The sequence below is a fragment of the Amblyomma maculatum genome, chromosome 4, assembly GCF_055883805.1.
Source record: "Amblyomma maculatum isolate TAMU_Amacu chromosome 4, ASM5588380v1, whole genome shotgun sequence".
Taxonomy (NCBI): Eukaryota; Metazoa; Arthropoda; class Arachnida; order Ixodida; family Ixodidae; genus Amblyomma; species Amblyomma maculatum.
Window position 1 is genome coordinate 205,168,046 of NC_139347.1, and position 27,769 is coordinate 205,195,814.

At 46.1% G+C, this 27,769-nt stretch overlaps 3 protein-coding genes across 3 annotated transcripts; 2 read left to right on the forward strand and 1 right to left on the reverse strand.

The window, feature by feature from the left end:
• Positions 1–16,415: 16,415 nt before the first annotated feature.
• LOC146194048 (uncharacterized) lies at positions 16,416–18,098 on the forward strand (the record flags this gene model as incomplete). Its single annotated transcript, XM_084599739.1, has 3 exons — positions 16,416–16,647; positions 17,254–17,353; positions 18,032–18,098. Coding segments are annotated over exons 1-3 (399 nt in total), but the record flags the coding sequence as incomplete, so codon positions are not given.
• LOC146194049 (uncharacterized) lies at positions 18,081–19,968 on the forward strand. Its single transcript, XM_084602945.1, has 3 exons — positions 18,081–18,201; positions 18,696–19,023; positions 19,084–19,968. The coding sequence occupies exons 1-3, from the start codon at positions 18,105–18,107 to the stop codon at positions 19,778–19,780; spliced, it is 1,122 nt and encodes a 373-aa protein (XP_084459071.1). The 5' UTR covers positions 18,081–18,104; the 3' UTR covers positions 19,781–19,968.
• Positions 19,969–21,237: 1,269 nt separating this feature from the next.
• LOC146194050 (uncharacterized) lies at positions 21,238–26,800 on the reverse strand. Its single transcript, XM_084599740.1, has 3 exons — positions 26,756–26,800; positions 22,807–23,091; positions 21,238–21,859 (listed from the first exon to the last, which is right to left on the reverse strand). The coding sequence occupies exons 1-3, from the start codon at positions 26,798–26,800 to the stop codon at positions 21,293–21,295; spliced, it is 897 nt and encodes a 298-aa protein (XP_084455866.1). The 3' UTR covers positions 21,238–21,292.
• Positions 26,801–27,769: the final 969 nt, after the last annotated feature.

Consider the following 27,769-nt stretch of genomic DNA (forward strand, 5'->3'; position numbering starts at 1 on the left):
TGGACACCGCAACCACACCGTAAGGGAAGGGAGGAAAATAGGAGTGAAAGTGGTTTGGTTTGGTTTGGTTTGTGGGGTTTAACGTCCCAAAGCAACTCGGGCTATGAGAGACGCCGTAGTGGAGGACTTCGACCACCTGGAAATTTCGACCACCTGGGGTTCCTTAACGTGCACTGGCATCGCACAGCACACGGGCCCCTTGCTTTCGCCTCCATCGAAAAGCTGCCGCCGAGGCCGGGATTTGATCCCGCGTCCTTGGGAACAGTAGTCGAGCGCCGTAACCACTGCGCCACCCCGGCGGGGTGGGAAGTGAAAGTGGAAAGAGAGAAAGAGGAGCCGTAGTGAAGGGCTACGGAGTAATTTCGACCACTTGCGGATCTTTAACGTGCGCTGACATCGCACAGCACACGACGCCTCTTCGTTTCGCCTCCATCGAAACGCAGCCGCCGAGGTCGGGTTCGAACCCGGGTACTCCGGTTCAGTAGTCGGGCGTCTCACTGCTGCACAACCCCGGCAGGGCGCAGGCAGAAGAGAAAATAGAGAAGAAAAGGAAGAGGGAGAGAAATACGCGCGCCGCAACAACAGCCGTTGTTGTTGTTGTGGTTGTAGGAAGAAGGAAAATAAAATGCACGGGCCTGCTACTGGCTCTGTAGCTGAGACACCTCCGCTGCCTCGTGAGGACAGAAGAGAATATAAGGAAAGAAGAGGAAAAGGGAAAGAGACGCGCGCCGCAACAACAGCCGTCGTCCACCACCAGCGATGGCGTGTGCAATGACGGCCTACAACAATAAAAATTCGGTTACAGTGAACTAGAATTTCTAGTTCACTGTAACTCGGTGCCAGGCTAGCCTCCGCCGCAAGCGGCGGTGACCCACCTGTACCAGCCCCATCAGGGGAGAGAGTTTTAATAAAATCGTCTGCTGAGAGTTGCAGACTAACAACGGCAACCACATAAGGAGCAACAGTTAGCAATCAGTATTTTTAAGTATATTTAGCGCAATATCCATGAGCGCGAGAACTAAAGCTATGTAATATTCCTAACCGACTTAAAGAGGTAACAACTGTTATACAAATCATCTATAATAGTAATTTAGGGCAACGTCTGATACAAATAAAAGTTGGAGTGAATGATTGCACAATTGCAAGCCTTCTAGCCCCATTACGGCCGATGTGGAACCTACAGCGGTTTTGCGTTGCCCCAATAGAGGGTTTACAAAAGTACGTCTGGCAACCGTGAGTGGCACCCTGATCCCGCGCTGGCCGCCATATTTTGTTCGCTCCATCCGTTCGCTTCGTGTCCGTCCGTCAGCGCTCGCCGTTCTGTTCGCGCTTTTCACGTTTTAACCTAGTGTGCTGTGCTTGGACCTCTGTTCGGTCCCTGGCGGTTTCTGTTAGAGACGCCTAGAAGCGTATTTTGACAGCCGAGACGTGGCGGGGGCCCACCGGCTGCGCTACCGAGCACAGTTACAAATTGCTCTCCGAGTCGTGCATGCCCCCCCCCCCCCCCCCCCCCTCGGCAATCCGCAGCGTCATCCCTATCCAGGTACAGTATCCAGAGTTCTGTAATGTGGATTTTTTTTTGTCTGTGCGCCTTTGCTGTTTACTTAAATGCTTATGAGAGATCATCGCGAGTTTGCTGGTTGGCGCAATCACCGTCGCTCATCCCACTGGAAGATACTTGGTTGGTGAAATGAGCGAGGATGCATTTTATTTTATGATAAAACGATCGTGCATAATTGGACGTAAGTTGGACAGGCGCTTAGCACTTTCCTTCCCATGCCGTCGACGCAGTAGTTGGCATTAGTCTCGGAAATAATCGCGGGCTGCGTAAAAAAAGTGCCATGGTAATTTGTGCTTCCAGTGATTGAATATTGATTGGTGCGCGATAGGCGATGAGGTAATAAAATATTTGTAATTAATTGATCAATTGATGAAATAAAGAAACGAAAAAAAGGAAAAATTGGAAAGTAAGGGTATAAAGGTATCAGAATAAAAAACCAGTGCTTGGTGATGCTAAGGAAGAAAATTTGGAATGGGTAATTGATTAATTGAAATAATTGAAGAATGTGTTCAAAAGTGTCAAATTGCTCAGAATTGAAAGCCAATTGTTGCTGACGCATGCGTATTGGTGTATAAAAATATAAAACGTCAAATAAAATAAAAATAAATAAAGAAATGATAGAAATATAACATAACATACATAACATAGAAATATAACATACATAACATAGAAATATAACATACATAGCAACATATAACATACTACACTTGTGTGAAGTATGTGACTTTTGATGAATTCATATTTCACTGCATTGTATTCTTTTCGCCCCTCCTGCTAGGGCCCAGTTAGGGCCTGCAGTATTTGGTAAATAAAATAAATAAATAAAAGAGATAAAATATAACACGCGAAGAAAAAAACATCGTGTGTGTGTGTGTGTATGAGAGAGAGACATTATCGCGTTATACCTTTAACGGCGGAGCTTAAGTGACCCCCTAATTTTTCTATAACGATATGATATAATATAAATCTGATTTTATGAACACAGCCAGTTGCACAAAGCACAAACACTTCGCAGTAATGTGAGTTGACTTTTCAAATTTCTTTTCGTTTCAGCCGAGTTCTTCCTCCCCCGAGTTCCTCGAAGCTTCCAATATCAGCGCTTTCATATGAGATTACGGCTTCAAACGTTTATTTTCTGACTGAGGAAATAAACAAGAAATCGACCTATTTAAAAATTCCAGGGAATTTCAGGTAGCTGTGAATTAGCGAACCATCGGGTGACTCGAAAAAACACAAAAGTGAAGCGCACGCTTCGTTATTTTATCGGCCGCGCTGGCAGGTATAAAACCTGAGCTGCGCACTCTGGACGTGGACCGGTCGAAACGGGCTGTACGTGAGCATGTTACAACACACTAGTGGGATATCATCTTTTCCTGCTTTTCTAGACGCCGCGGGTTTGGCAGCCGCTTGCTTTTGCAGCGTGAAACACGCACCTCGGGCGCACTAGACAACCGTGTTTGCTCTCTGCACCAAGCACTACCATTTCGTACGACTGTAAAAAGTAGTTTCGGTAATCATGCCCGTGTCTTAAATCAAATACACAATGGTAAATGTAATCTACGTACAAAATATTTCAAAGAACGTATTTGCACAATAGCATTCGTTACACATGCATTGCTCCTTCTCCCGTGTCCTCCATCGCAGCATAAGTTTATCCTTCAAGTTCACAAGGCTCCATAGCGCGCAAAACAAATAACCTTGCTGTTTTAGGTGATAGCACATTCTGTGAGCTAGCTCCCAGTCAGAGGGACGTGCAGTAATGCTTTACATGATGCAAGAGACCCTTGTAAAGCCGATTAGGACTGCAAACAAACGGTCGCATACACGCGTATACCTTGATTTCGTGCGCGTCTATGACGGTGCGCTGGCTGCAGAAGGGCACGCAACAATATGCTGGCATCATTCCGAATAGAGCTTGGAGCTAACAGGGACTGCTGTGATGTTAAAAGATGAAACAATCGCTTGTGAGCATTCCAATGCACCTTTGGTGCATGCACGGGTTCTACGAAGGCGCACGTTGACAGCGTACTCGATGGGAGGCGCGGGCGGACTGAGCAAAACATGGCCGCCGCGCACAGTTTCTGTTTCTTTCACTAGATGGCGCTAACTTTTGTAAAGCCTCTATTGGGCTGGGTGTTGCTTTTCAACCTAAAGCCGCGTTCAGACTACGTGCGCATCCGTCGTAAGTATCGTATTTATCGCAGTGCGCATAGCGGCTGGAACTCCCGTTTGCGTAACTTGCGGCCGCGCATGTTCACACTGGGCCGTTCGGTAAAATGCGTTCTTTACGACCGGCCAATAATCGCTCTCAACATTGCGCCGGTTAGCGTTCGGCTGATAGCGGAGGTCTGGGCTCTTCAGACTCAAAATGAGATGGGAAAGAAAAGACTGGACACACAAATAAAATACGAAAAAGAACAATGGGTATATTAACAATTACCCACTCGATTACAAATACACTTCGTTTCGCACACGCACGTTCGCACACAGTTTTCAAACGCCCGGTAGGGTTCGATCTCGGGGCGTCCAGTAGAAAAAGCAGGGCATTCCCAAAGTAAATGAGATACCGTTCCCTTCTAGAAACTGATGCTACCACACAGTTGATATTTGCCAAGTATGGCTCGCTTAGTGGCCTGGTTAGAGCAATGTGATTCGAGTGACGACCAAAACAATGAAGATTATGTCTACTCCCCTTTATCCCCATCCATGGCCATGAGCCTTCCCATTCAATAAAGAACATTCAATCAATCAATCAAACGCCCGCTCACCGTGATGACGCACCACTCACTCAGCACATTTCTTCACGCGTCCGCTCCCATTGTCGACGTACCGCGCACTCTTGCTCGGTGTCCCGTGATCGCACTCTCTCGTACCAAAACAGGCGTACGGTCCGCCTGCATCTCTGCTTGCGATTTTACCAGTGCCCCGGAGCGATCTTGGAGACGGGGCGGTGTCTGAAAGGCCGTACTACTGACACCAAACAATGAGCCGGGGCGCGCGGCAGACACCGAAACGTCCACGGAACCTCGTCCCTCTTAGAAAATGCTCTTTTCTTTTTCTATTTTACGGTGAGCTTCTTTCAAACTTCGACGAGTCCGCACCAGCTTCGTTCTGCCGCCCGACCGCAACGTCGCCCCGCATCGGCCTTTCGCTGCAGTCCAACTGTTTCCTCACTTGTCAACGGAGTCGATGGGCTGAGAGAATGCACGGGAATGAAGCTAGCATCCCCCGCCTCCATAACCTCACTTTTCTAAACTAGAGGAAACATTTGCTTGTTGAGAGCTTTTTCCGCACATGAAAAAACGGATGGATAAACCACTTAATACTTTGACTCAGCGCACTGGCAATTTGCAGCCAGGCATCGTTTTGCACTTCTCTCTGTGCGATTTCAGCTACTCGTAGTAGAGACCTGGCCTCTGCAAAACTTCTTTTATAAGAGGCTGATAATTCCACAGCGAAGATTCCGCACTGCACATGATCAAGCTGCGGACAGACACAATCACCGACACAGACACAATCACCGACACAACACCAATGATACCGGCGAGTCGAGACACTGCAGCAGAGTAGGAGCGTTGGATGATGTCGCTTACAAGGGTTTGCGCGCGAAATCTGGGAGGACCGGAAGCCCCGTGACCGGAAAGAGAAACAAGAAACGGCTGTGCGCATTTGTCGCGCGTAACAGACGTATCTCTGCTAGTCGTAAAAGTCGCGGGTCCCCCAACATTTACGCCCACGCTGGGTGCGGACGTTACGCATCTTACGCTCAATGCGACAGCAGTCTGAACAGACACATTACGTTTTTTGCGCTTATGCTTACGATCCTTACGAACGATACGTGCGTTGCGCACGTAGTCTGAACGCGGCTTAAAGCCCACTTGCTGATGCACGTGCCTTCAAATTCCCCACAAGGGACCGATTTTGGTATTATTGCGCGCCCGCCCGCCTCCAGCCCCATTACGGCCGATGTGGGGCATGAAGAAGTTTTGTGTGAGCAGCCCCAATTGGGCTGGCTGTTGTTTCTGAACCTATAGCCCACCCGCTCTTGCACGTGCCTTCCGATTCCCCAGAAGATACCGATTTTGGTACCATGCGGGCGCGCCCAACTTCCCGCCCCATTACGGCCGATGTGGGACCTAAAGCGGTTTAGCTAAGGCTGCCTCATTTGGGCTTCACGAGGGCTTGCCCAGATTGAGCTCTTCACATTCCACTTGCCCTCAAGTAACCTACAAGGGGCCGATTGGGGAAGCATGTGGGCATGTCCGTTTTCTTGCCCGCTACGGCCGATGTAGGCCCCACAAAGATTTAATGGGGGCGGCCTCATTTCGGATCTATGAGGGTTTTCCCATAAAAAGCCCACATTTAGGTCGGATTGCCCTCAAACATCCGAAAAGGGAATTTTGTGGTTTGGATGCAGGAATGTGCTCTGCATCAGCCCAAGCAACGCCGCTATTCAGAAAAGACAGGAGCAAGCCCAAATGGGGCTTGCCCACTTTGCGTGTTGACGAGTGCGACGGGCATTCATTGTTCGACGATCGACGAGCGCGCTTGTTGCTATCGCCGCCGCCGAATCGCGTAGTTTTTTTGCGGGCGCAAGTCAGCCCAATAAACAGTTTCTTCAGCGCAAACACAGACTCATTTGTGTCACCGACCTTGTCACCACCATGTGGCAATATCTAGCACACTGGCCTAGGAACCGTAAGGAATAAGATTAATGAAGAAGAGCTCAGTAATCTGAGATTCGCTCATAATGCTGCCTTGCTGAATAGCTCGACTGATGAATTAAAAAATATTATGAATGACCTAGAAAGCAAAATGGCAGCCTCGAAAATGATAATGTCGTAGACCTGGTTACGTCAGTCAATGTCCAAAAGAATCTGAAAAGATTGACTGCGGCATTGTTTTTAAATGCCTACGACAATGTAACGCATGAAGCCATCCTAGATGCACTGGAAACTTCTGATATCGGAGGACGAACTTATAGCTGGACACGGAGTTATTTGTCAGACAGGTCACTGTTCATCCAGACAGAGGACGGACGAACATCCTCACATAGAACCTCTCGCGGAGTTCCGCAGGGTGGGGTACTGAGCCCCACTCTATTCAATCTTGTACTCATCGGCCTAGTCGACCTGCTGCCTCAGTCAGCTCAGATCTCCATATATGCGGATGATATTTGCATTTGGGCCTCAAGCGTGACTCGACCCCAAGTTCGTGCAAGACTACAAAAAGCGGCATCGATTGTGACGTCATATCTTCGTGTACAGGGTCTTACTATCTCAACAGAGAAGTGTTCTGTGGTGGCCTTCACACGAAAATCAATGTCGCAATACGCAGTATACATAAATGGCAAAGCTATTCCTTACGAAAAGAGTCATCGCTTCCTTGGAATCGTCATTGATAGGAACCTCTCGTGGAGTCCAAATATCAGTGGTATGAAGAAAAGACTGACGGCGATTGCCCATGTTCTCTCCTTTCTAGGAGGCAAGTCCTGAGGCGCGTCAGTGCACTCTATGCTGCAACTATACCGTTCACTTTTCCTGGGTTACATGCGGTACAGCTTTCCAATATTCAATAATATTAGGAAGACGAACATCGAGATCCTCCAAAGCGTGCAAGCTCAAGCTCTCCGCATCTGCCTTGGACTGCCAAAATGCACCTCAACGGCAGCAACGGTTCTTCTCTTCCGCGAGCACCCCTCGGCTACATATATTGCTGTTGAAACCATGAGGACACATATACGACACCTCACCCGGGTTTCCCGTCACCACCTGGCAACTATCCCAACAATTAGACCACATACTGCATTTGCCAAAACCATAGCAGCTCATCGCACCTACCTTCCTTCACAGTTCACTCCAGCTTCAAGACCGAGTTTACCCATATGGAGCCTACATGAACCGAACGTTTACCTATCTATTCCGGGAGTAAAAAAGAAAACGGGCGTACCATTGCCTGCCTTGAAGCAAATGACGTTGGGTCACCTGTATTCTATGCACAATAATCGTGAACACGTCTACACCGATGGCTGAGTTGCTTCAACAAGCTCCGCGGGGTCCGTGGTGATACCGTCGAGGTCCATCGTGCTGAGGATTAAGACGACGTACCCCACCTCTTCAACTGGTGCGGAACTGGCTGCCTTACGTGCAGCTATTGAATACATCGGCCAGGAACTTCCAGGTGTCTGGTCCATTTTTACGGACTCGAAAGCAGCGCTTCAAGGCGTTCAAGCTGCGCTACGTCGTGGATCACATGAACAACTAACTGCAGAGATCCGCGTGCTATACCACGACGCTACATCAAAAGGTCATGATATAATTTTCCAGTGGCTACCTGGACATTGCGGTATTGAGGGAAACCACCAGGCAGACCAAGTTGCCCGTTCTGCACACAACGACGGAACTACAGTGAACATTCCTATATCTAGAGTTGACGCAGCTTGTCGACTTCGTTCCTTAGCGGCGGAGCTAACGCTTTCAGCCTGGAACAAAGGAGAATTTTCCAATCGACGCCTCAGGGAACTAGACCCTGGGCTGCGCCTTCGTGTTCCCCCTAACAAAGGGCGGCGCGAAACAACACTGATGTGCCGTATGTGGATCGGTGTTGCATTCACCAAAAAATACGCTTATGTGATGAGAATGGCGGATAGCCCTAACTGCGAAAGATGCGGCTGCGAAGAGACCACACAGCATCTCCTTTGCGAGTGCCCTGCTTTTTCAAGCGAAAGATATGCGCTGCGTTCGGCTCTGGACCATCTTGACAGCCGTCCTTTCACAGAGGAGAAAATCCTCGGCCCATGGCCACAGAAGGCGTCTAACGGTAAAGCCTTCAAAGAACTTATGTGTTTTATGAGAGACACAAACTTGATTGAGAAACTGTGACTGTGCTCCTCGCCGCCTTACCTTTCCTATCATTCTCTTCTATTTTTCTCCTTTAAACTCCTCATTCCCCTTCCCCAGTGCAGGGTAGCAAACCGGAACTTTCCTGGTTAACCTCTCTGCCTTCTCTCTCTTTCTCTCACTCTCGGAAATGAGGAGCAGTTTACGATAGGTAGCGAGGCGCTGGAAGCGTTAAGGAATTACATCTATTAAGGACAGTTAATCGCCGCAGATCCTAATCGCGAAAAGGAAATAACTAGGAGAATAAGATTGGGTAAACGCATTCTCCAAGCATTATCGCATCATGAGTGGCAGGCTGTCACTACCCCTGAAGAAGAAAGTGTAATTATAAAAGCGGTATGTTACCGGTACCCATACATGGGGCAGAAATGTGGGTGCTTAAATTGAGGGCCACTCCGACAGATAAGGAACGAAGCATTTGTTAGACACTTAGATCTCTGTTAAGGGCTGTAAAGCGAAAGACTTCCCTGCAACTTTTTGCACTAATTTGCTTTTCTCACTGATTTGCTTCACTTTACTTTTTCGCGCCTTTTCTCTTGTTTTGCTCTTCTAATTTTTCTGTTTTGGATTTCATCTTCGTTCTTTACTTATTTATTTTTCCTTTTAATACTTATTTTACATCTTTTGCTCTTGCCTCACTGATTTCCATGTTGTAACGCTATCATCTAAGACATTTGCAACGTTTTTGCTAATTTTTTGACAGTTTTGAGCCATTTTGCATAATTTCGACGTCCATGGCTATTTCGACGTCGAATTGACTTTATTGGCTCTAATTAATAATTACTCAACGTGAACGAATTTTTTACAGACAGATGTTTTTTCGCCTTTTAACTCATACAAACATTATTTTTACTCATAAATCAAGTCATTCTTTGATGGGAATGGTGTGAACGTCTCTGCGGACAGACACCTGCGCAGACTCATAAGCCTATAGAGGCTTTCACATTAAAGTAGTAGGTGTAACAATAAGGCAGGAAGCGCGCCTAATGGGTAAGTTAACAAACACAAGTTACTGACACTCTAATAGAAATTAGGAGCATATGTGCATCGACAGAGAAGGTGACTGAGTGGATTCCAAGGGAAGAAAAGGGGACGCCAGAAAGTCAGGTGGGTCAAATAGAGCCTCTCGACATTGTCCAATCATACAAATACCTTGGTGTTCATCTTTGTCAGGATCTTACGTGGAATACGCATATCTCAAACATCATATCATCCGCTAACAGAACAATAGCATTTTAAAGCGTCACCTACGCTCTGCACCTCAGCATGTCAAGCTCCTCGCATACAAATCACTAGTTAGATCAAAATTAGAATATGCATCTCCCATCTGGTCTCCGAAACAAGCATATCTGCGTAATTCAATCGAAGCAGTTCAAAACCGAGCAACTAGATTCATTCATTCATCGTATTCTTTTGATATCAGCATATCATCCTTAAAATCACAGTCCAACCTATCTACCCTTGCTCATCGTCGCTACATTGCTAGTTTATGTTTGTTTCACAAGCTTTTTTTTACTCCGAGCTACGACAGGAACCTTACATCTGCGCACCCCCACCACGTATCCTTCGCACCGGTCATCAGCAGCAAGTGTCCCGACCTCGCGCCCGCACCGCTACATTTTCTTCATCATTCTTCCCCCGGACTGCCAACGACTGGAACGGCCATCCCCGAGAACTTGCTGCTATCACATGTCCATCTTTATTTCTTGAACAAATCACACGTGTACTTGCGCAGTGAAAATCTTGTATTTGTATAACTTACACATATATGTTACCTATTCTGTTTTTCATTTCTGTGCGCCCCACCCCTTATGTAATACCCTCTAATTAGGGTCTTTAAGGTAATAAATTGAAGTGAAGTGAAGGTGGATGAGATTAGGACGCTTGCGGGCATCAAATGGATGCAGCTGGCACAGGACCAAATTATTTGACAGGATATGGGAGAAGCCTTTTCCCCAGCTGCAGTGGGTGCTCAGGATGATGATGATGATGAATCAACTTGGCTAGGTGACAATTTTCGACAGAGATTTTAAATATGAATTTTGTTTCATAGCTGGACTATTGATTGTTTCTCTCTTTTGGGGTACTGCGTCAGACTTCAATCTCCCAATACGAGTTCCAGGTGAGGTTGAGCGAAGTGACTAGTTCTGACTGGAAAATCGAGGTGCGGTCTTCTCGGGATACTTCAACCGGAACTGGTTGGTTTGAGAGTCAGTGAGGACACAAAAGTTTAGTTGGAGTTGAGGGGAGGTCGGAATCCTTGAAATCAAATGCTCACCTCTCTACACCGCCATGAGAATACAGTTCTTAAGCGTGAAATGTTTTAGCGCCCATTGCTGGCGCTCCGCCGGGCAGAAAACGGAGGCGAACTAAGGGAGAATCGAAAGGAAAACACGTGGTGCCTCCGTGCTCACACAAAGCAAAGCGAAAAAAAAATGACAAGGGACGAGGTGGCGACAGGACAAGCGCTCGTCTCTTGTCGTTATTTTTTTTTCGCTTTGCTTTGTGTGACGATGATCCAACACGCCCAAGCGTTCTTCCTTCATGCTGCACTGCCAGTAGAGCAGCACATTTGACAACTTCTTGACTACACAGCGAGCTGGTTTCATGGTCTAAATATGAAAAGGCGAAAAGCTACCGCACTTGTGCGGGTGCCGCCAGAGGAGAGACAGTTTCTTTTTTCCTTTACTGTCCAGACGAAAAACATGCCGAAGAAGAAATTCAACGCGATATGGCTTGTACGAAATTTATTTCGTGATGCCATATTGATTGAAAAACGTTTATTGAGGTGCAGAAAAGGCGATGAGGAGTTGATCCTGAGTGGCTTCCTTTGTACAAGATGCCAAGGAAAGTTGCCGTGGCGCCGAACTGAAGAATGAGTCCTCACTGAACCGCCAGGTCGGAGCTGAGCAGAGAGTTCTCCCACTCGTCTTCAGAGATGTATGTTGTGATGCGGGGGTTTTTGTCCCTCAAATCCTGCGGTGACATGGTAAGTAGTAGGGGTGTCATCACACCACGGACACGAGTCTAAATACTCTACCACATCAATACCAACAAGTAATCTCCCTAAACACTGAATCACCTGGGCTCCGGTGCACGCGGGACTTGGGCGAAATGAACTAGCAGGCAGGTTAGCTCGAGAACACACCAACCAAGCGACCATGTCTCTCTCATTCTCCCCCAACACCCACGTATGACGAAAGGCTCGCTACACTGCGATTGCAGCGCAGAAAATTTCCTCCACCACACCGCCTACTTAACGCCGAGGAGGCTAGAAACTGCCGCCGCTTCCAGACCAACAGGTACACTAACCTACATCGCCTACACTTCGTGATGCCAAGCGTAAGCTTTAGTACTCGAGAGGCAACTTTCGATTTCGTATCCCTCCGTCCGAATGAAGACAGATACCGCGCCTTTTCTTTACATAAAAATCAACTAAAAAAAATATACAAACTCGCCGGTCGGAAAGGCGATGCGACCTTGGCCTAATGAAGTGCAGGTGTCCACTGAAAGCAACATATATAATGTGCACGTTTTTGCGCAAAGGCTAATTTAAGCAAAATTACTAAAAACTAAAAGGCTTTAAACTAAGCTTCATCCCAGTAGACGTAGTTTAATTCGGTTTAGCTCATGGTCGACATTTGTTCTTTTTTTTTGCTCCAAGTTTCGATTTGGTTACACTCTAAGATATGCACACATTAGGCAACGTGTTTACATCGGACACGGCGCGCTTCTTCGATAGAAGAACCCGGCTCACTCGCCATCCTAGCGTGGTCTGACGTGCCGTAGCAATTGCATGGTGCGCCCATGCAAGCCACCACCACGCGCAGCAAGACGCCAGTCACATCACGTCACTGTCCACGCCACACGAGCGGGGCAATACTGTTGCGCATTTAATCCGATAATGACCACTGTCCCGAGGCATGCCGGCGGCGACTTTTGTCAGCGTCCATCAACGCACCTATTAAACACGCCGGGTGCGCGTGTTTAATAGTTCTCCCGATCTCCCTTTGTGCATTTTTATAAGCAGCGCACACAATCAGGAAACGAAGAGAAAGATAAAGGAAAAGAAAGAAAGAGAAAAGATGCTGATTCTGTGCGCTGCTGATACAAATGGATCACAACCAACTAGCCCGGCAGTTCGTGTTATCCCTTTGTGCAGCCTCTTTTGAGCCCGGGATACACCCCTCAGTTTATTTATTTATTTATTTATTTATGGAACCTCAATGACCCCAGAAGGGGCATTACAAAAGAGGTGGGCATTCACAACTAAAACAGCAGCAAAACGTGGCCTATTTTCTGCACAATGCCTGTACAGAGGGACTAGATAGATAGATGGATTTATTGAAAGGAAAAGGCAGAGAGGTTGGCCCGAATAATTCAAATCTGGCCTGCTACTCTGCACTGGGGAAGGGGTAGGAGAGAAGAAAGAAGGTCATGATGGGTGACGATGTGGGAGAAGGCATATGAAATATATATACAGACACAGCAGCTTGCTTTACAAGCGCGAATCAGAGGGACTAAATTTAAAATATGGTATAGGTACACAGCTACAACGGTTACAAAAGCGATAACCGAAAAGAGATAAACAGGCGACGAACATGGATGGAAATCTGGGTCACGCATTGGAAAACAAAGAAAAACTGGAAACTAAAAACAAAGTACAACAGAACAATGTCTCAGCAGATACCAGAAATTAAGGTGTGAAAAAAGTTTTCAGCATGTCCTTGAATTTAGTCAAATGTTCAATTGACGCTTTACTACGGGTGAGCAGTTACAGCTTGGTTTGGCAGCGTCACAGTCAAGGTCAAGCGATACACATCATAAAGTCGCAGTTAGACGTTGTGAAATAGTGCATTCGCTCTGAAGTTTAGACGCCACTGCAGAAAGAATTCCAAAGCATAAGCGCTACCCCGACATTTTTGTCATTTTTTACTCTTTATCTTTAGAGTTTCCGTTTTTATTCTCCCTTTTGTTTCTCTATTCCTAAATTTATTTTTATTTGATTTTTTGCTCTTGTTATATTTAGTTGCTCTTTTGTCCCGCTAAATATCGTGAATTATTATTTTATTAGTATTTGTTATCAATTATCATCATCACTATCATTTCTACATACCGTACTAATGCTTTCATTAATAATATAATTGGTTCACAGGAAAAGAAAGGCGCAGTGTGTGTCAGACGTCCTGTGGACACCTAAACCGCACCATATATATATATATATATATATATATATATATATATATATATATATATATATATATATATATATAGAGAGAGAGAGAGAGAGAGAGAGAGAGAGAGAGAGAGAGAGAGAGAGAGAGGGAATGTGGGAGAGAAAGTGGAAAGAGATTTAAAAAAAAAACTGCCGCAGTGGAGGGCTAGGGAGTAATTTCGACCACCTGCGGATCTTTAACGTGCACTGATACAGCGACTGATATCGCTCAGTACACGAACGCCTCTTCGTTTCTCCTCTGTCGAAACGCAGCCGCCGGCGGTCAGGATCAAGCCCGGGAACGTTTAGTAATTGGTTTACAGGAAAGGAAAGGCGCAGTATCTGTCACGAATATCCTGAAGGCCCGGTTAGACCTCGTTAGGTAACCTCGTTAAATACTGCATTCGCACTAAGGAAACCACGGAATGAAAAGGCGTTGTTAAAGGCGATATCACTGTACTGTTAAGCCGAAGCTTGAGCGTCCGTCTAATTGAAACCGTGTACAAGCTCACTTAAGATATGGCGGTTAGTGCTTTTTCTATGTTGTGGCTGTAGGAAGAAGGAAAAAAAATTTCACGGGCCTGCCCTACTGAAAAATTGTACAAGGCAATAACCTCACATTTTCTCAAACAGTATCCCTCAATTCACGTAAGAAATCAAATACAAGTCGCATATAATTGCGTAAGATATCTCATAGTTTCTTGAACATTAACATAAATTATGGAAGATATTTTTAAATTATGAGCACCGTATGAGAGTCTATGTAATTTTATGAGATTGTGTGAGGGGATTGGCCCGTAGAACTTTTCGTTTTTCAGTAGGGTGGTACTGGTACATTGTCATTCATTTTGTATATGTCATCACGAGCAGCCAATTAGTTTTCCTGAGTGTAAATAGTGATTTTTGAGGTATTTCCTCATCAAGAGGTATGTTATATGCAGTGTCCCTGGTTCTTAGCCGTGTACGACTTTTGGTCATTTGTAATCCCACATGCCAATAGACTAATGTCTAATTAAACTTTTTTCTAAATACCTTGCAAGACCATGCTTAACAGAGCTTTCGCTCCTATAACAAGGCTCAAGTCATGCTTAAGCCCCCAACATTTTTTCTTTGTGTAGCTTGCATTCTGGAGAATAAGATGACGCCATTGATTCGTGCACGTGCAGCCGGCCGCAACGAAGCGCACGAAGACAAAGATCTCAGGTGAAAACACGGTCACGTGCTGGTTGTTCGCCGGTCTCTGCGTTGCGATGGTGAGCTGCTATCTGCTTCTATTTATTCCAGCCCCGCCGTTTCGTTATTTCACTGCCACTACTCTCACATCAAGAGCGTGAACACTGGGCACTTCTGCAGCACACCGTGTGGCTCGTTTTAGCGGCTGTTAACACTGCGTTCACGGTCCCTTAGGCGGAACAATAGCATAAGGGGTCTCTGAAATATGTATCTTTTTAGGCCTTCTCAATCCGCCGCTTTGAAGCCTCACCTATTACGGCACTGAGTGTGTTTCGGGTTATCAGCACCACCATCCGTATGCTTAAAACGTTAGGACGTGTGGCTTTGGCCTGGTATTGGTTCCTGGATCCGAGACCTTGCTATACGGTGTGTTCGTGGCCGCCGGTGATAGCGATGCTTTGCATATGCTCTAACGTAGCTTCAGAACCAGCGTCCAAGTCACGCACTCAGATTTATGTCACGTTCGCAAACGGCTACAGAGTTGAAACGCTTTAGATTTATCTTTCTTGTTAGTCCTTGTCTTATCGCATTGCATTGCTTCGCTATGTAACAGAAAATCAGCGTCAAAACTGATCGTACGACCTTCCCAACGGCGTCCTTCAAACTCGCTGTGTAACGACGGCACTGCACCCTTCCCTTTGTTGCCGAAGATCAGATTAAATTGCCTCTCCGAGTACGCTGAAAAAGTCGCAGTCAAGTTGACAAGAAATGGGTTTTACCAAAGTAACCAATCTTGCACTTCGCACTGATCGTCCCCTTCCCCCCCTCCGGATGTCTCCTTTTAGCCCTAATTGATGAGAAATTATCACATCTGAAAACCTTTCGACCTGCATAATAAGGAAGCAGTGTGGAGACGGAGACCTAGTTCCTGGTGATAATGCCTACGCCTGTTGATTGTTGATGCGTTGATGATACGCATGTTGATGCATACACATGTTATCGCAGACAGCATGCGAGATAGTTGACAAGAAGTGTGTCATTTGGATGAGCAGCTATGATAAAGGCTCAGCTTTTACGTCTAAACCTGAATTTTCAATTTCTATTGCACTGTCTTTCATTCCTCCTTCTCGTCCGGATAGCAATTTCCCATGCAAAAGTGGTAATCACTGCACTTACACAATAAGGTGAAAGCCTTTAATACCTCCTGTCTACCGTGATAATGATAGCGGGATTCCACAAGTGATAGATGCGCCTTCCCCCCCCCCTGTAAACGAACTATAGGGGGTATGCACTGGGGCCTGATCCCCGAGATGGCGCCACCGTCATTCCGGCTTGCGCGCCATGCTTACGGTCATTCCGTTCCAGTTATCCGGCAAGATGGCCGTCCGGATAAGTTAGCTGTGTTTTTGGAGCCCGCGGATTCATCATTCAACCTGTCTTAGCGTGCACGCATCCGTCAATGTGAGCAACGTGTTCGCAGTGCTGCCGTCTTTGGTTGTTACGAGTGTCAAAACTATCGTTGCATGTTCACGAGTACCTGCGGTGCCGGCGTGTTGCACACGCGAGAATGGTGAACTGCGTTGTGTTTGGCTGCAGCAACCACACAAAAAAGAAGCCCGGCGACCAAAATGTCGCACAGGTGGGCTTCTTTTCCATACATAAGGTTGTAAAAAACCAGTGCCGGAAGACCGAAGAGACGACTGCTCGTAGGAGGGCAGAGTGGTTTCGCCGGATCAACCGCAAGGACTTGAACCACTCAGCAAATCACTACCGAGTCTGCGGCAAGCACTTCATCTCAGGTGAGCGAATTAAGATGCCTAGATGAGTTATTGCCAGTTCAATGTACATTTAACGATGACCAGCGCAGCTCAGCAGTACCGTCTCGTAGGTGACAAGGGTCAGCGACAGTCGCTACTAAAACCTAGCATCCGCGCGACGACCTTGACCCGGCACTTTCGTCCAATTTATTGATGTTAGCGCTTGAATGATTGCTGTGTTTTGTACATTGTTTCAAAAAGGAATAAGCTCTGTGCCGAATGTAGCAAACGTTATTATTATGCCTCAATTGAGTAGCGCTGTGCGGACGTGTACACATATGCACGGTAGAAGGAGAAACGCGTTCCGATTAATTTTGGCAAGAGATCGGACTGCGTCCTTCTGAACCAGCGCTGTAGATTTGTCGGTTCTACTGATGACCCGTGCGTCTCGCGTTTTCCGCGACTGCACTTCCGCGAACACGTATGAGCACAACTCGAAAAAGCGCAGAACTCGATAAAGAGACCTAGAGCAGTAGAATAAGCTAGACCTCTCTACTTTATTGTAGTTTTCGTATGTAAAATTCCAGCATACATGGAACACACATGGTTAAGGCAGTTGTTTAAAGGTTGACAGTTTATTTTTTGCAGGCCGACCAGCATATGCAATGGCCGAGGCAGACCCAGACTGGGCACCATCTCTTCACTTAGGGCATGGCAAACATGTGGACTCTGGAAGTTTGGCTTCCAGGTAGGTGTTCTTATTTCTCCAGGTGCCAGTTACCCTACAAAAATATTCCTATGTTCAAGTGGTTTATGCCTTCAGCACAAAATTATTGAGGACTTCACTAATTTTGGTGGCTCATGCATGTTTCACTGACGATAAGAATTCTAGGGTTGTATGTAGCCTCCTTTGCACAAAGAATGTGTAAGCAGGCCAAGTTCTGGGGGTGGCCCACCTAAATATGGAAGTCAGTGGACTTACTTGATTTAGGTTAGACATCAGTGTTGGTCATATTATGACCAACACTTCGATACCTAGTCATATGACGAGGAGAAATTTTGGCTGTCCAGGGGGCAAATTCTGCGGGTGGGGTCAGACCACCCAAATTTTGAGATTATCACTAATACTAAAATTAGGTTGGACACCTAATTTGATCAAATCAAATTTTGTGTGTCCTGAAGGCCAGTTTTGCGGTTGCGGCCAGACATTTCCTGCACTCTTCTTTGCCGAGGGCTCCAGTGCAGTCTTCTGGCTATGGGACCCTTGCCTATTTTTATGCACTGTGTAAATATGTTCAAGGTCATTAACTTTCACTTTCAAAAAAAAAATGTTGGGCTAGTTGGTTCATTGAGAGGAAGGGCTTGTGTAGCAGCACTGTTTTCAGTCACCATGAGTCTGTTCATGCTTATGCGTTAATATTTCCAGGTACAAGAGAAAGCAAAGACGCTCAGAAAGAAGATCCAGTTCCCTCAGAGAATGTCAAGTGAGCCCGAACACAATGACGGATAATGTTCTTTCCGAGGACACAGTTTCATCTGCCGAGGATGAAGAATCGGCTCAGCCGCCGGTTTCTATGGAAGTCTGTGAAAGTACAGGTAATAAGTAATACAAGTTTTATTCTGTATATCAATTCAATTCACTCTATTCCGTTTGGAAATAGTGGTACAAGAACGGGTGACAAAAGCCCCTGCGACCTTAGCAAGCTGCTAGTTTGGGACCATGCAATAAATGCACAGAATTGCGTACCCATGTGTCAATAACGAAAAATTGTGTAGCCTTTTACAAGCATAAAGATAAGTACCATAAAAATAAGTCAGTTGATGAATGCATCCTGATATGTGAGCAATGAAAAAAAAAACAGGCAATAGTGAACAATGTGTACAAATTCAAATAATATAGAATTACGTCAACAGGAATAAAGGTTTCAACAAGATCCTATTGCAGCAACAAATACAAACATGTTTATAGTAGCACTGTATTTTGGCAAACTCTGAATCGATAGTTACATATGTTCAAGTAATGGCATGAAATGTATTCTGTTTGGAAGAAATTCCTGGTACTATGATCATGCTTATCTGCATTTTTTCAGGGAAGGCTGACTTCAGTCAAGTGACCGAGTTAACGATGGCTAACCTAGGACAGCTCGAGGAAGAAAACAGGCATCTCCTCTCAGAGCTTGCATCCACAAAAGAGAAGCTTGGCATGCACATTTTATCAGAAGACATCCTAGAAACAAGAGAGGACATGGTCCAGTTTTACACTGGACTGCCCGACTTTACAATACTGCTTGCCTTCTTCAACGTACTAAAGGAAGGTGTGATGCACTCAAGCCGGAACAGTTTAACGGCATTCCAAGAATTTTTCATTTTTCTAATCCGCCTTCGGCTCAACACTCCTCTTCAAGATTTGGCCTACAGGTATAACCTTGTTATTTGCTTTCTTGTGATGCAAGTTGCTGACAGCCTTTATATTTTCAGGTTCCATGTGTCACAATCCACAGTATCAAGGATTTTCAACAAGTGGCTGGACATGGCCTACGTGCGGCTTTCCCGTACTGTGCACTGGCCTGAACGCGAGACACTTCGGACAACCATGCCCATGACATTTCGCAAGTCATTTGGTGTGGAAGTGGCTGTTGTCCTCGACTGCTTTGAGATATTCATTGAGCGGCCTTCATCTATGTTACCCCGATCGCATACTTATTCACACTACAAAAGCCACAATACTGTAAAATATCTCATTGGTATCGCACCACAAGGTGTTGTCACATTTATATCTAGAGGATGGTGCGGCCGGACTAGCGATAAAGTTATTGCAGAGGCATGTGGTGTTCTCAACAACCTTTTACCAGGGGATATAGTTCTAGCTGATCGGGGATTCACAATTGCCGACAGTGTAGGTTTACATTGTTCAAAGCTGGCCATGCCTGCTTTCACTAGAGGTAAGCAGCAACTATCTGCTATTGATGTAGAAAAGACTCGAAAAATAGCAAACGTGAGGATCCATGTGGAAAGAGTGATTGGACTTGTGCGTAACAAGTATAAAATCTTAAAGCACACACTCCCTGTAGAAGTACTCGCTGCGGAAGAAAATGGGCCAACAGTACTCGACAAGATTGTTTTTGTTTGTGCAGCACTGTGCAATATGAACAACTCAACTGTGCCATTTGGGTGAAATCACACACCATTGTTTCACATAAGCAGTCATTTGAAGGACAAAAAGCACACGAAACAGTGCATTTCTCCTAAGAGTGAGCTAGGATAAAATGTGTCCCATCATTCTCTCTGCATGGATTCTGATTGATTTAATCTGTGCGACACAGATTACAAGTTCGAAGAATTTACGGCCTTGCTATGTGCCATTGTTTGTATTATGTATCACAATGTCCCACCAAGCAATGGTGGGACATTTATTTCTTAAGTGATGCAAGTACACTTAGAAAATGGCTGTAAATAAAGGTGTTCTCAATTTTTTTTGTTACTTTCCCTGCGAAAAGGCAGAGGGAATCGCACTCAGCAGTGAAACTGATGCACACTGCAGATACCACACTGTTTATTTCCTTCACATGTTCTCCACGTGCATCTCACTTTTACACAAAGATGAAAGTTTGTCAGTTGCTACAAACAAATTAGGCCTTCTTACTTTGCTCTGTGCACTCGGGGCAGTACCATTTTTTACCCTTAGGTGCCCTGTTCAGACCAACACATTGATAGTGGAACCAAACACGTTTGCACGTCTTGCTGTCACACATGACCATTCTGCCTGATTCGGGACCGCTACATACACAGTACACCTCATCCTGTGGTGCCGAGTCTTCATCACTAACCTCTTGTGGCTGTATACAAAGTTTTTCAGTCCAATAGCGGTAGCATATTTCTGGCAAAATGACCAGCTTAAAGTAAAGCGCACAACGTTGCAGCATTCTACTGCAAAACTGTGTGTCTTCATAGATTCGAAGAACAATATAATCCTTCAGTGTCCAAACAACAAAATCGCAGTATCTCACCTTGCACACAAAAATCTGCATTTGAACCTGGTAGAAGTAACTGTGGTCTGTTTTCAGCATCACTTTGTCATTTTCAATGGAAAGACATGATGAGTCAGACATTGCATAACTCCTGACTGACTCTTCTCTACTGTTATATGGGCATTTCACCTCAAGCACTCCCTGGCCACAACAGTCACAGCTGACCATGCCATCGGGCGTTGCAGCAAGAAATGGTCTTTCTTTGCAGATATGCAGACCTGATTGGCTGAACTTAAAGTTGACATGAATATTATTTGATGCACCAACATAAGCTTGTGTGGCCTTTTGTTCGTGTCCCTTTCCCCATGCTGTTTGTGGGCTTGAAAATTGAGCATCTTCGGGATAGCACAGCCTCTTTAGTAGAGACAATGAGGGGTTTGTCGTTGAAGTCCTGCACACAGCCTTGGCATTTGAAGCTGTGATACGGCCAGCTCTAAAGGCAAACCACTTGGAGCTCCTTGCCTGCTCTCTGGTTTCTTTTTCAATCAACTCAGCAACCTGAAAGACAGTGAAGATAAGCAGCAATGTTTTTCAATGACAATACTACGCATTCACAGTACATAAGGAGAATTAAGCGTCCCCAGTAATTTTTGATATTGCAGGCTAGTACAGCTGCAGGAAAACAGCTACACTAAGAGTAAGAAACATGCTGACTGGAGCTACTGTACCTCATGCTCAATTGACAGGCCTGCAGCCAGGGAAAAGCATTTCTCTCTTGTCTCACTCCACGTGCCCGGAACGTCCTCTTCCTGTAAATTTGTAAGGATGACTTGGGGAAACCTCACTGCTACAGGAATATAATGATGTGCGTCCAATGAGAGAATTGCCGGCCGTCTTCCGTTGCTATGACAGGCTTGAAGAAACTCTGCCCATTCTGCATCTGTGGTCTCCTTGACAGCTCTTCTTTGCTTCTTCTTGCGAAGAGGCTCTTCCCCATCCATTAGCCTTTTCCTCATTGTTAATGACGAAAAATTTACATTCGAAACCTTTTTTGGCTCTACGGATCGCACTGTTGGTGGCAGCCATGAGTTTTCCTTATCCGTACATACTTGCCCGTCCCGTCTCTTGACAACAGCATCAATGTAAAGAAGTACTGCTGCAACATGAGAGCAGGCTTCTCCGAGGCCTGCCTTGCATGTACAATGCGCAGCTTGCACTTCACCGTCTTCCTTGATGATAAGCCAAGGTGTCAATGGCTTGTCACTGACTGACAGGGAATGCCGGACCTGCATAAAGGATGGAAATGTGCTGAATGCCACAGAACAAACTACTCCTAGAAACACCAGTTACAATAGAGACTGAAATTAAAAAAAAATGTCCGAAACGTTATTGCATATTTTTAACCTTTTCTCTAAAATCGCAGCGTTAGTGAAACCTCCTTATTCAATGTTTCCTTTGCTGTTTTAACCAACTGTAATTTGCAGAGGGCTTTTGATTAACAGGCTCATGGTGCTAAATGCTCGCACCCCCAGAATTGGCTCTCCGAACCCCGCAATTTGATTTGATGAAATTTGGCGTGCAAACTAATTCAAGTATGGCAAACTCAATGGTGTCCTTCACAAGTGAAGGGAGCCAATCCCAAAATTTGACCCAACCGACGTTCAAAATTTGACATATTACCTTACTGGTGTTCAACCTAATTTCACTATGATCATCTTAGTTGTGCCTTCAAAATTCAGGTGGGCCAGTCATAAATTTCGCAAGCTTACGCAGTCTCCGCGCGCGAGACTACATACACCCTTGAAAATTTTTTATCCATTGTGCACCTGAACGTTTAGACAGACAAGCAAAGCGAACTAGGAACGATACATGAACTCTTTTACACACTTTTGGCTTTTCTATCACTGAAACGTGTACTGCAGTAACGATGCCGTGATCCTAACGAGAAAGCAAGAAAAGCCAAAAGCAAAGTATGCATGACGAAAACGATGAGGTAAAACGGGGTAAATAGCAAAAATCGCAAAAAGCCGAGCCGTGTGACGGCCAGGCGTGTGATAACAGGTTGTGCTCTACGCGCGCTGCATTAGCAAACTGTGTGAAATCAGTCACAATGCCTCTTAGATTTAAGCTTTGCTGTTCACCCCGTTCTCGCCACGTGTAAGCTTCACAGCGGAAAACGCGCATCGTACAAGCATTTTGCAGGCGTCGGGACTAAGAAAGGCAATCCGCTTACCTGACAAACGATGACGACGCGGCCGTCGGACAGCACCTTCAGGCACGGCTGCTGGACCCAACCGCTGGTCAGGAAGTTATGACCCTCCATTGCCTTGTAAGCTTTGAATTCCTCTCGCGTCACAAAGCTTGTGGTGTGAACAAGGTAGTCTTTGATATCGGTGAAATCGACGCGCGGGTAGAGAGCGACATCGCGACAAAGTTCTTCGCCTCGAAGGTCCAGCGGATCGACGCCGTCACAAAGACGCACCTTTTGCAAGTAGCGAGTTTTTTCTGCATCACACAGCTCGCATCACACATTTTGTGCAAAATCCACAATTCTACTCACGGAGGGTAACAAGCGCGGGACGAAGGCACAAGCGTCGCGTCTGCGCGCGTCTCACTGCAAGCAGCACTGCGCCACCACGTCACGACCGCAAAAATGGCCGCAGTTGCCACCGACACTAGCGCCCCTTGTGTCTGACGTCATGTGCATAGCCCCTATAGAACTCAGGTGAACTTTGTTGCCTTCAATTAAATGCTGGTTGTGTTCAACACAGGGCGCGCGATGTACCGTCACGACAGGTCATGGCGTCACAAAGCGATTTATTCCTATACGAAGCGGACCCCGCCGGGCGTCCGATCCAGGCATCCGTGCGGCGCTTTTCGTTTGCCGCTTCCTCGAAAGCCGCACAATACAACAGAGGCAGATCCAGATGTCTAGGTGGCGTTAGTACAGCAGGCATCAGCGGCGTGAAACAATTATTATTACATTTGCTTCACTATTTTCTAATACCTCTGTCACACGGTCAGTTTCAATCTTCATTGAACTCTACCTGCATTGAGGTTTTCAAGAACGATTGAAGCGTCCAGTGCTACACGGGCGTTTTCTATGAGCATTGAGAAATATTTCTCATGTGCGCTTTAGAGCTCACTGATGACGATTGTGTCGATAACCGCTTTCGAGCGTGCTTGAAATCTCAAGAGCGATTGAGGAAGCAGCTTGAAGTCAAGCAGGCTCGAGCTCGATTGCACTTGAAAGTTGCCATGTGAGAACCTCGATCTGCATTGAGTTGAATGCAGATCGAAAAAAATGAGGATCGAAGCTGTCCGTGTGACAGGGGTATAAGATGTGTAATTAGTGACACTACTACGTCAATACTCGAAACATTAAAGAACCCCAGGTGGTCGAAATTTCCGGAGTCGTCCACTACGGCGTCTCTCATAGCCTGAGTCGCTTTGGGAAGTTAAACCCCCAAAACCCAAACCAAACCAAAAACAAATACTCGAGACGGCCAAACACCACAGCAACGAATTGCGGAAAAATTGCGTTAACTTGAAAATACGTGCTTGAAAAAAATGGAGCAGGCAACACACGAGAAACTGATCCAGAGCAATTCTAAGTGATTTGCCTGACTACTCTCCCGAAATCAAGTAGGGCTTATGAATCATATTTTTGCAGCTTACACCTGTCGCTGTTCTTGCTGTTTGCTGCTTCGTGATCCTGTCGGGTCAGACGGCCGCGATGCAGTACGCTGCGCTTCAGTAAGTTCCTGCCATTGAAGATAGCGCTACTCCAGTCTCTTTAGGCGCGTAATCGTATTGTTGTTGCACGAAAGGCAAGACTCATCAGTGCAATCTTTTAACCTACACCAGCTGCACGAGTTTAGCAAAACTTCGATACTTCCAATGGTGTTGTGCTACACTAGTACATCTGGTGTAGGTCAACTTTGAAAGAGCACAAACACACACGACCACTAAGGACAAGAGACGAGACACAAGCGCCGTCTCGTCTCTTGTCCTTAGTGGTCGTGTGTGTTTGCATTCTTTCAAAGTTTTCCAGAAATGAAACAACTCGCCCAAAAAGAAGTGTTAATGGTGTAGGTCAGAACGATGGCCCTATCATTTCAGCCCACGCTGCGCTGAACGACGAGCTATGACAAGTTCCTTTGTGGGTAATCAGTGCACAAGACATGTTCATGGTCATATGAAATTTCTCGGCTCAATAAACGTGCTTGTCTCGGGTAGAAGCACTTCGCCAGAGGCACCTGTTCAATTTCTGTATATGTACTCGTGAGTACTTTCACTAGAGAAACAAATGAAAAATTCCTTTAGATAAAAAAAAAGTCGCGATTTCAACAACCGCCTTTTTAAAAGGCATGTAAAATAAACGCGAAGGCTCATTAGCTCCGTGGTTAAATATGTGTTGTGCACAGCGTAGCTATATACAACGCACTGCATTTAAGTTTTTTTAGCTATTTCCCCTGATGTTTGTAATCTTAGATTTGCTCTTGCTAGTCGGCGTAGTGGCACAAGAAACAAACAATGGTCGAGCTGCACCGGTTCGCCATACGAGAGTTCGAACGACCAATTTTGGGCTCATCACCGCACGGCTCCGAAAGATCACCGCTAGAGATTGTCCGGCAGCGATCATGAAGCCGTGTTTTTATCTATTTTTTCACGTGTGCAGTTCTATTGTTCCAGATTAAGTGAGACTTCCGTCATTCTCTTTCGCTTTTATGTAAAGAGCTGCTGTAGCGAAATGCCTAAAATATTCTGGTGCAGTAAAATGCCTCAGGTCCAGGTAGGGCATGAAAACATAAGCTGCTAGCAGTAAGTTCTCCTTCATCAATCACACTTTAAGCTTGGCTTCCGTTGATAGAGCTTCCGTATGGCTTAATTTCTCTGTGGTGCATTATTGTAATTATTTTAGTTACAGGTACTGACTTCTTCAGCTCGGTATTTCAGTTCTTTGATGACCAAGATGATTTGGCTTTTTTTCTGCAACAAAGCTATTGTGCATTAATATATTGTATAATAGGGTTGTGTCAATCGCACAATAAAATGGTTCGGCCATGATTTTTATAAATTATCGCCGATGTTTCGCAGGCCTTTTCCGATGGACGACGAAGACAGCAGAAGTGCGATTCGACTTCCAGGGGATGCTACCAGATCCGAGTGGGATGACGAAAACGGTTGGTTCTGGCACAACGTTTGCGATTTATTCGCAATATTGGCTGAGATGTTTGCTGTTCCCATGATAAGTATATATAATCGTTTACATTTAGTGCTCTTCACTAAACGCAGTGCTAACCACTGACCATGTTCTTGGCGCCTTTAGACCGCAGCTGCCAATGCGACACAAGTCTATCTTAAAGGACTGCATTTATCTGTTCTGACGACGTCCAAAGCACAGCTAGAGCGTCCTATGCAATGATTTATTTCGATGAGATCACTCCTCCGTCCGGCCAGGTTATTGACTTTGGCAAAGGGGGCCAGCTTGGGAAAGGTCCCACCTGGAAATTGCAACTGAATCTTACTGACCATATGTATGGTATTATGCAGATATATATTGTCACGCCAGTAACGTGACAAAGAGGACCTTCTGGCTGGTTTGACAGGCCAGGTTCATAGAGCCAGCGGGACAATAACACAGACACCACCAGACAAGGTCCAATACAACGCGCACCCCCTGAACTCCTCGAGAGGCTCCCTTGTTGCCTGGAATGAACTTCGTCAATGCGGCACACAGTGACGCCTGTAGCATAACGGCAAGTGTCGATACATATAATCACTCGTCTCGCTACGACTCTCGTCCGGCTCACTACTCACAGCACTACGAGCCGCGTTATGAGTTCCGTCCGTCACCACCACCTGCCCGCCCTTCCCGGCGTCCAGCCCGAGGACCTGCAGATAAGTGCAATTATCCAATGGTCCCTGCCTCCTTGGAGCCTTCCAGGGAACAAGGTTTTCGCCGCACAGCCTCCGTCTGCCATCGTTGTGATATTGACGGCCACGTCGCTCGTTACTGCGCAGTCGTCCACTAAACCACCACGATCGCCCCGTCAACCAAGCTCAGCCACATAACTGTTTCTACGGTTCTTCTTGGCAATGGCTGCCATCGTCATACGATTTTTCGCAGACTGATGGACCACGAAGTCAGTCTTCCGTTTCAGACCACAGCTTCTCACCACCGCTTGCGTCTTCTGCGCGCCGCTTTTCGTCACCACGGCCATGGCGGCGGTCTGTATCACCTGTGCCGGAAAACTTGTCAGTGCGGCCGCTGGAACTGAGGCCGCTGGAGATTGTGCGCTGCCTGTAGAGATTTCATCTGTTATAATGTTAAAGAATACTGTTTCTGTGCTTATCGATGGTGTGGCGACCACGAGTTTAGTGGATTTAGGGGATACAGGGGCATCCATTTCAATTATGAGTTTATCGTTTAAGAAATGCTTTTTCCGCAAAGTGGTGTTAATATGGGACAGAAATGTGAATTTTCATGGTGCAGGTTGTTAGTTGCACTCTTTGGGAACGTGCAGTGCTCAGTGTACCTTGGCGGAACAATATTCACAGTGGAGTTTCCAGTGCTTTCGCGTTGTACGCTTGACGTGATTCTCGGTATTGAATTTTTGCGAATGTGTGGTGCTACGGTGGACTGTCGCTCTGGATAGCTCTACATCGACAGTTCCTTTCCATCTGGTCTCTTATAAAAGTCCTCAGAGCAGGATGGGTTTTGTGTGTCAGAGGATACAAATGTGCCAGCCAATTCTATGGTGTGCGTCCCAGTTTTGTGCCCCAGTCGTGCTCCTGACACCTTTGATACTACGGTGGCGCCGCTTCATTGCAACTGAGCCAAGAACTTTATTGTCGTTTCTCACTGCGTGCTGTCGGTGATCAAGGGTGGCTTCCGTCTGTGGGCTGTCAATGGCTCTTCGCAACCGGTGGTTTTACCCGTGAATATGAAGATTGCCACGTGTACCCAAGATGATGCTGAGCCTAACAGAGGTACTTCTGCTCCACGCCTGAATCACAACTGCGCCGAATTATCTGCAAATATCCAACCAGCGAACAGCGTGAGACATTGGAAACTTTACTCTTCAAGCACTCGTCTATCTGACTTTTCGGAGACAAGTGGCTTACGGGGCATTCCTCTGACACGTACCCGACATCGTATGGATACAGGCTACTCACACCAAGTTCGACAG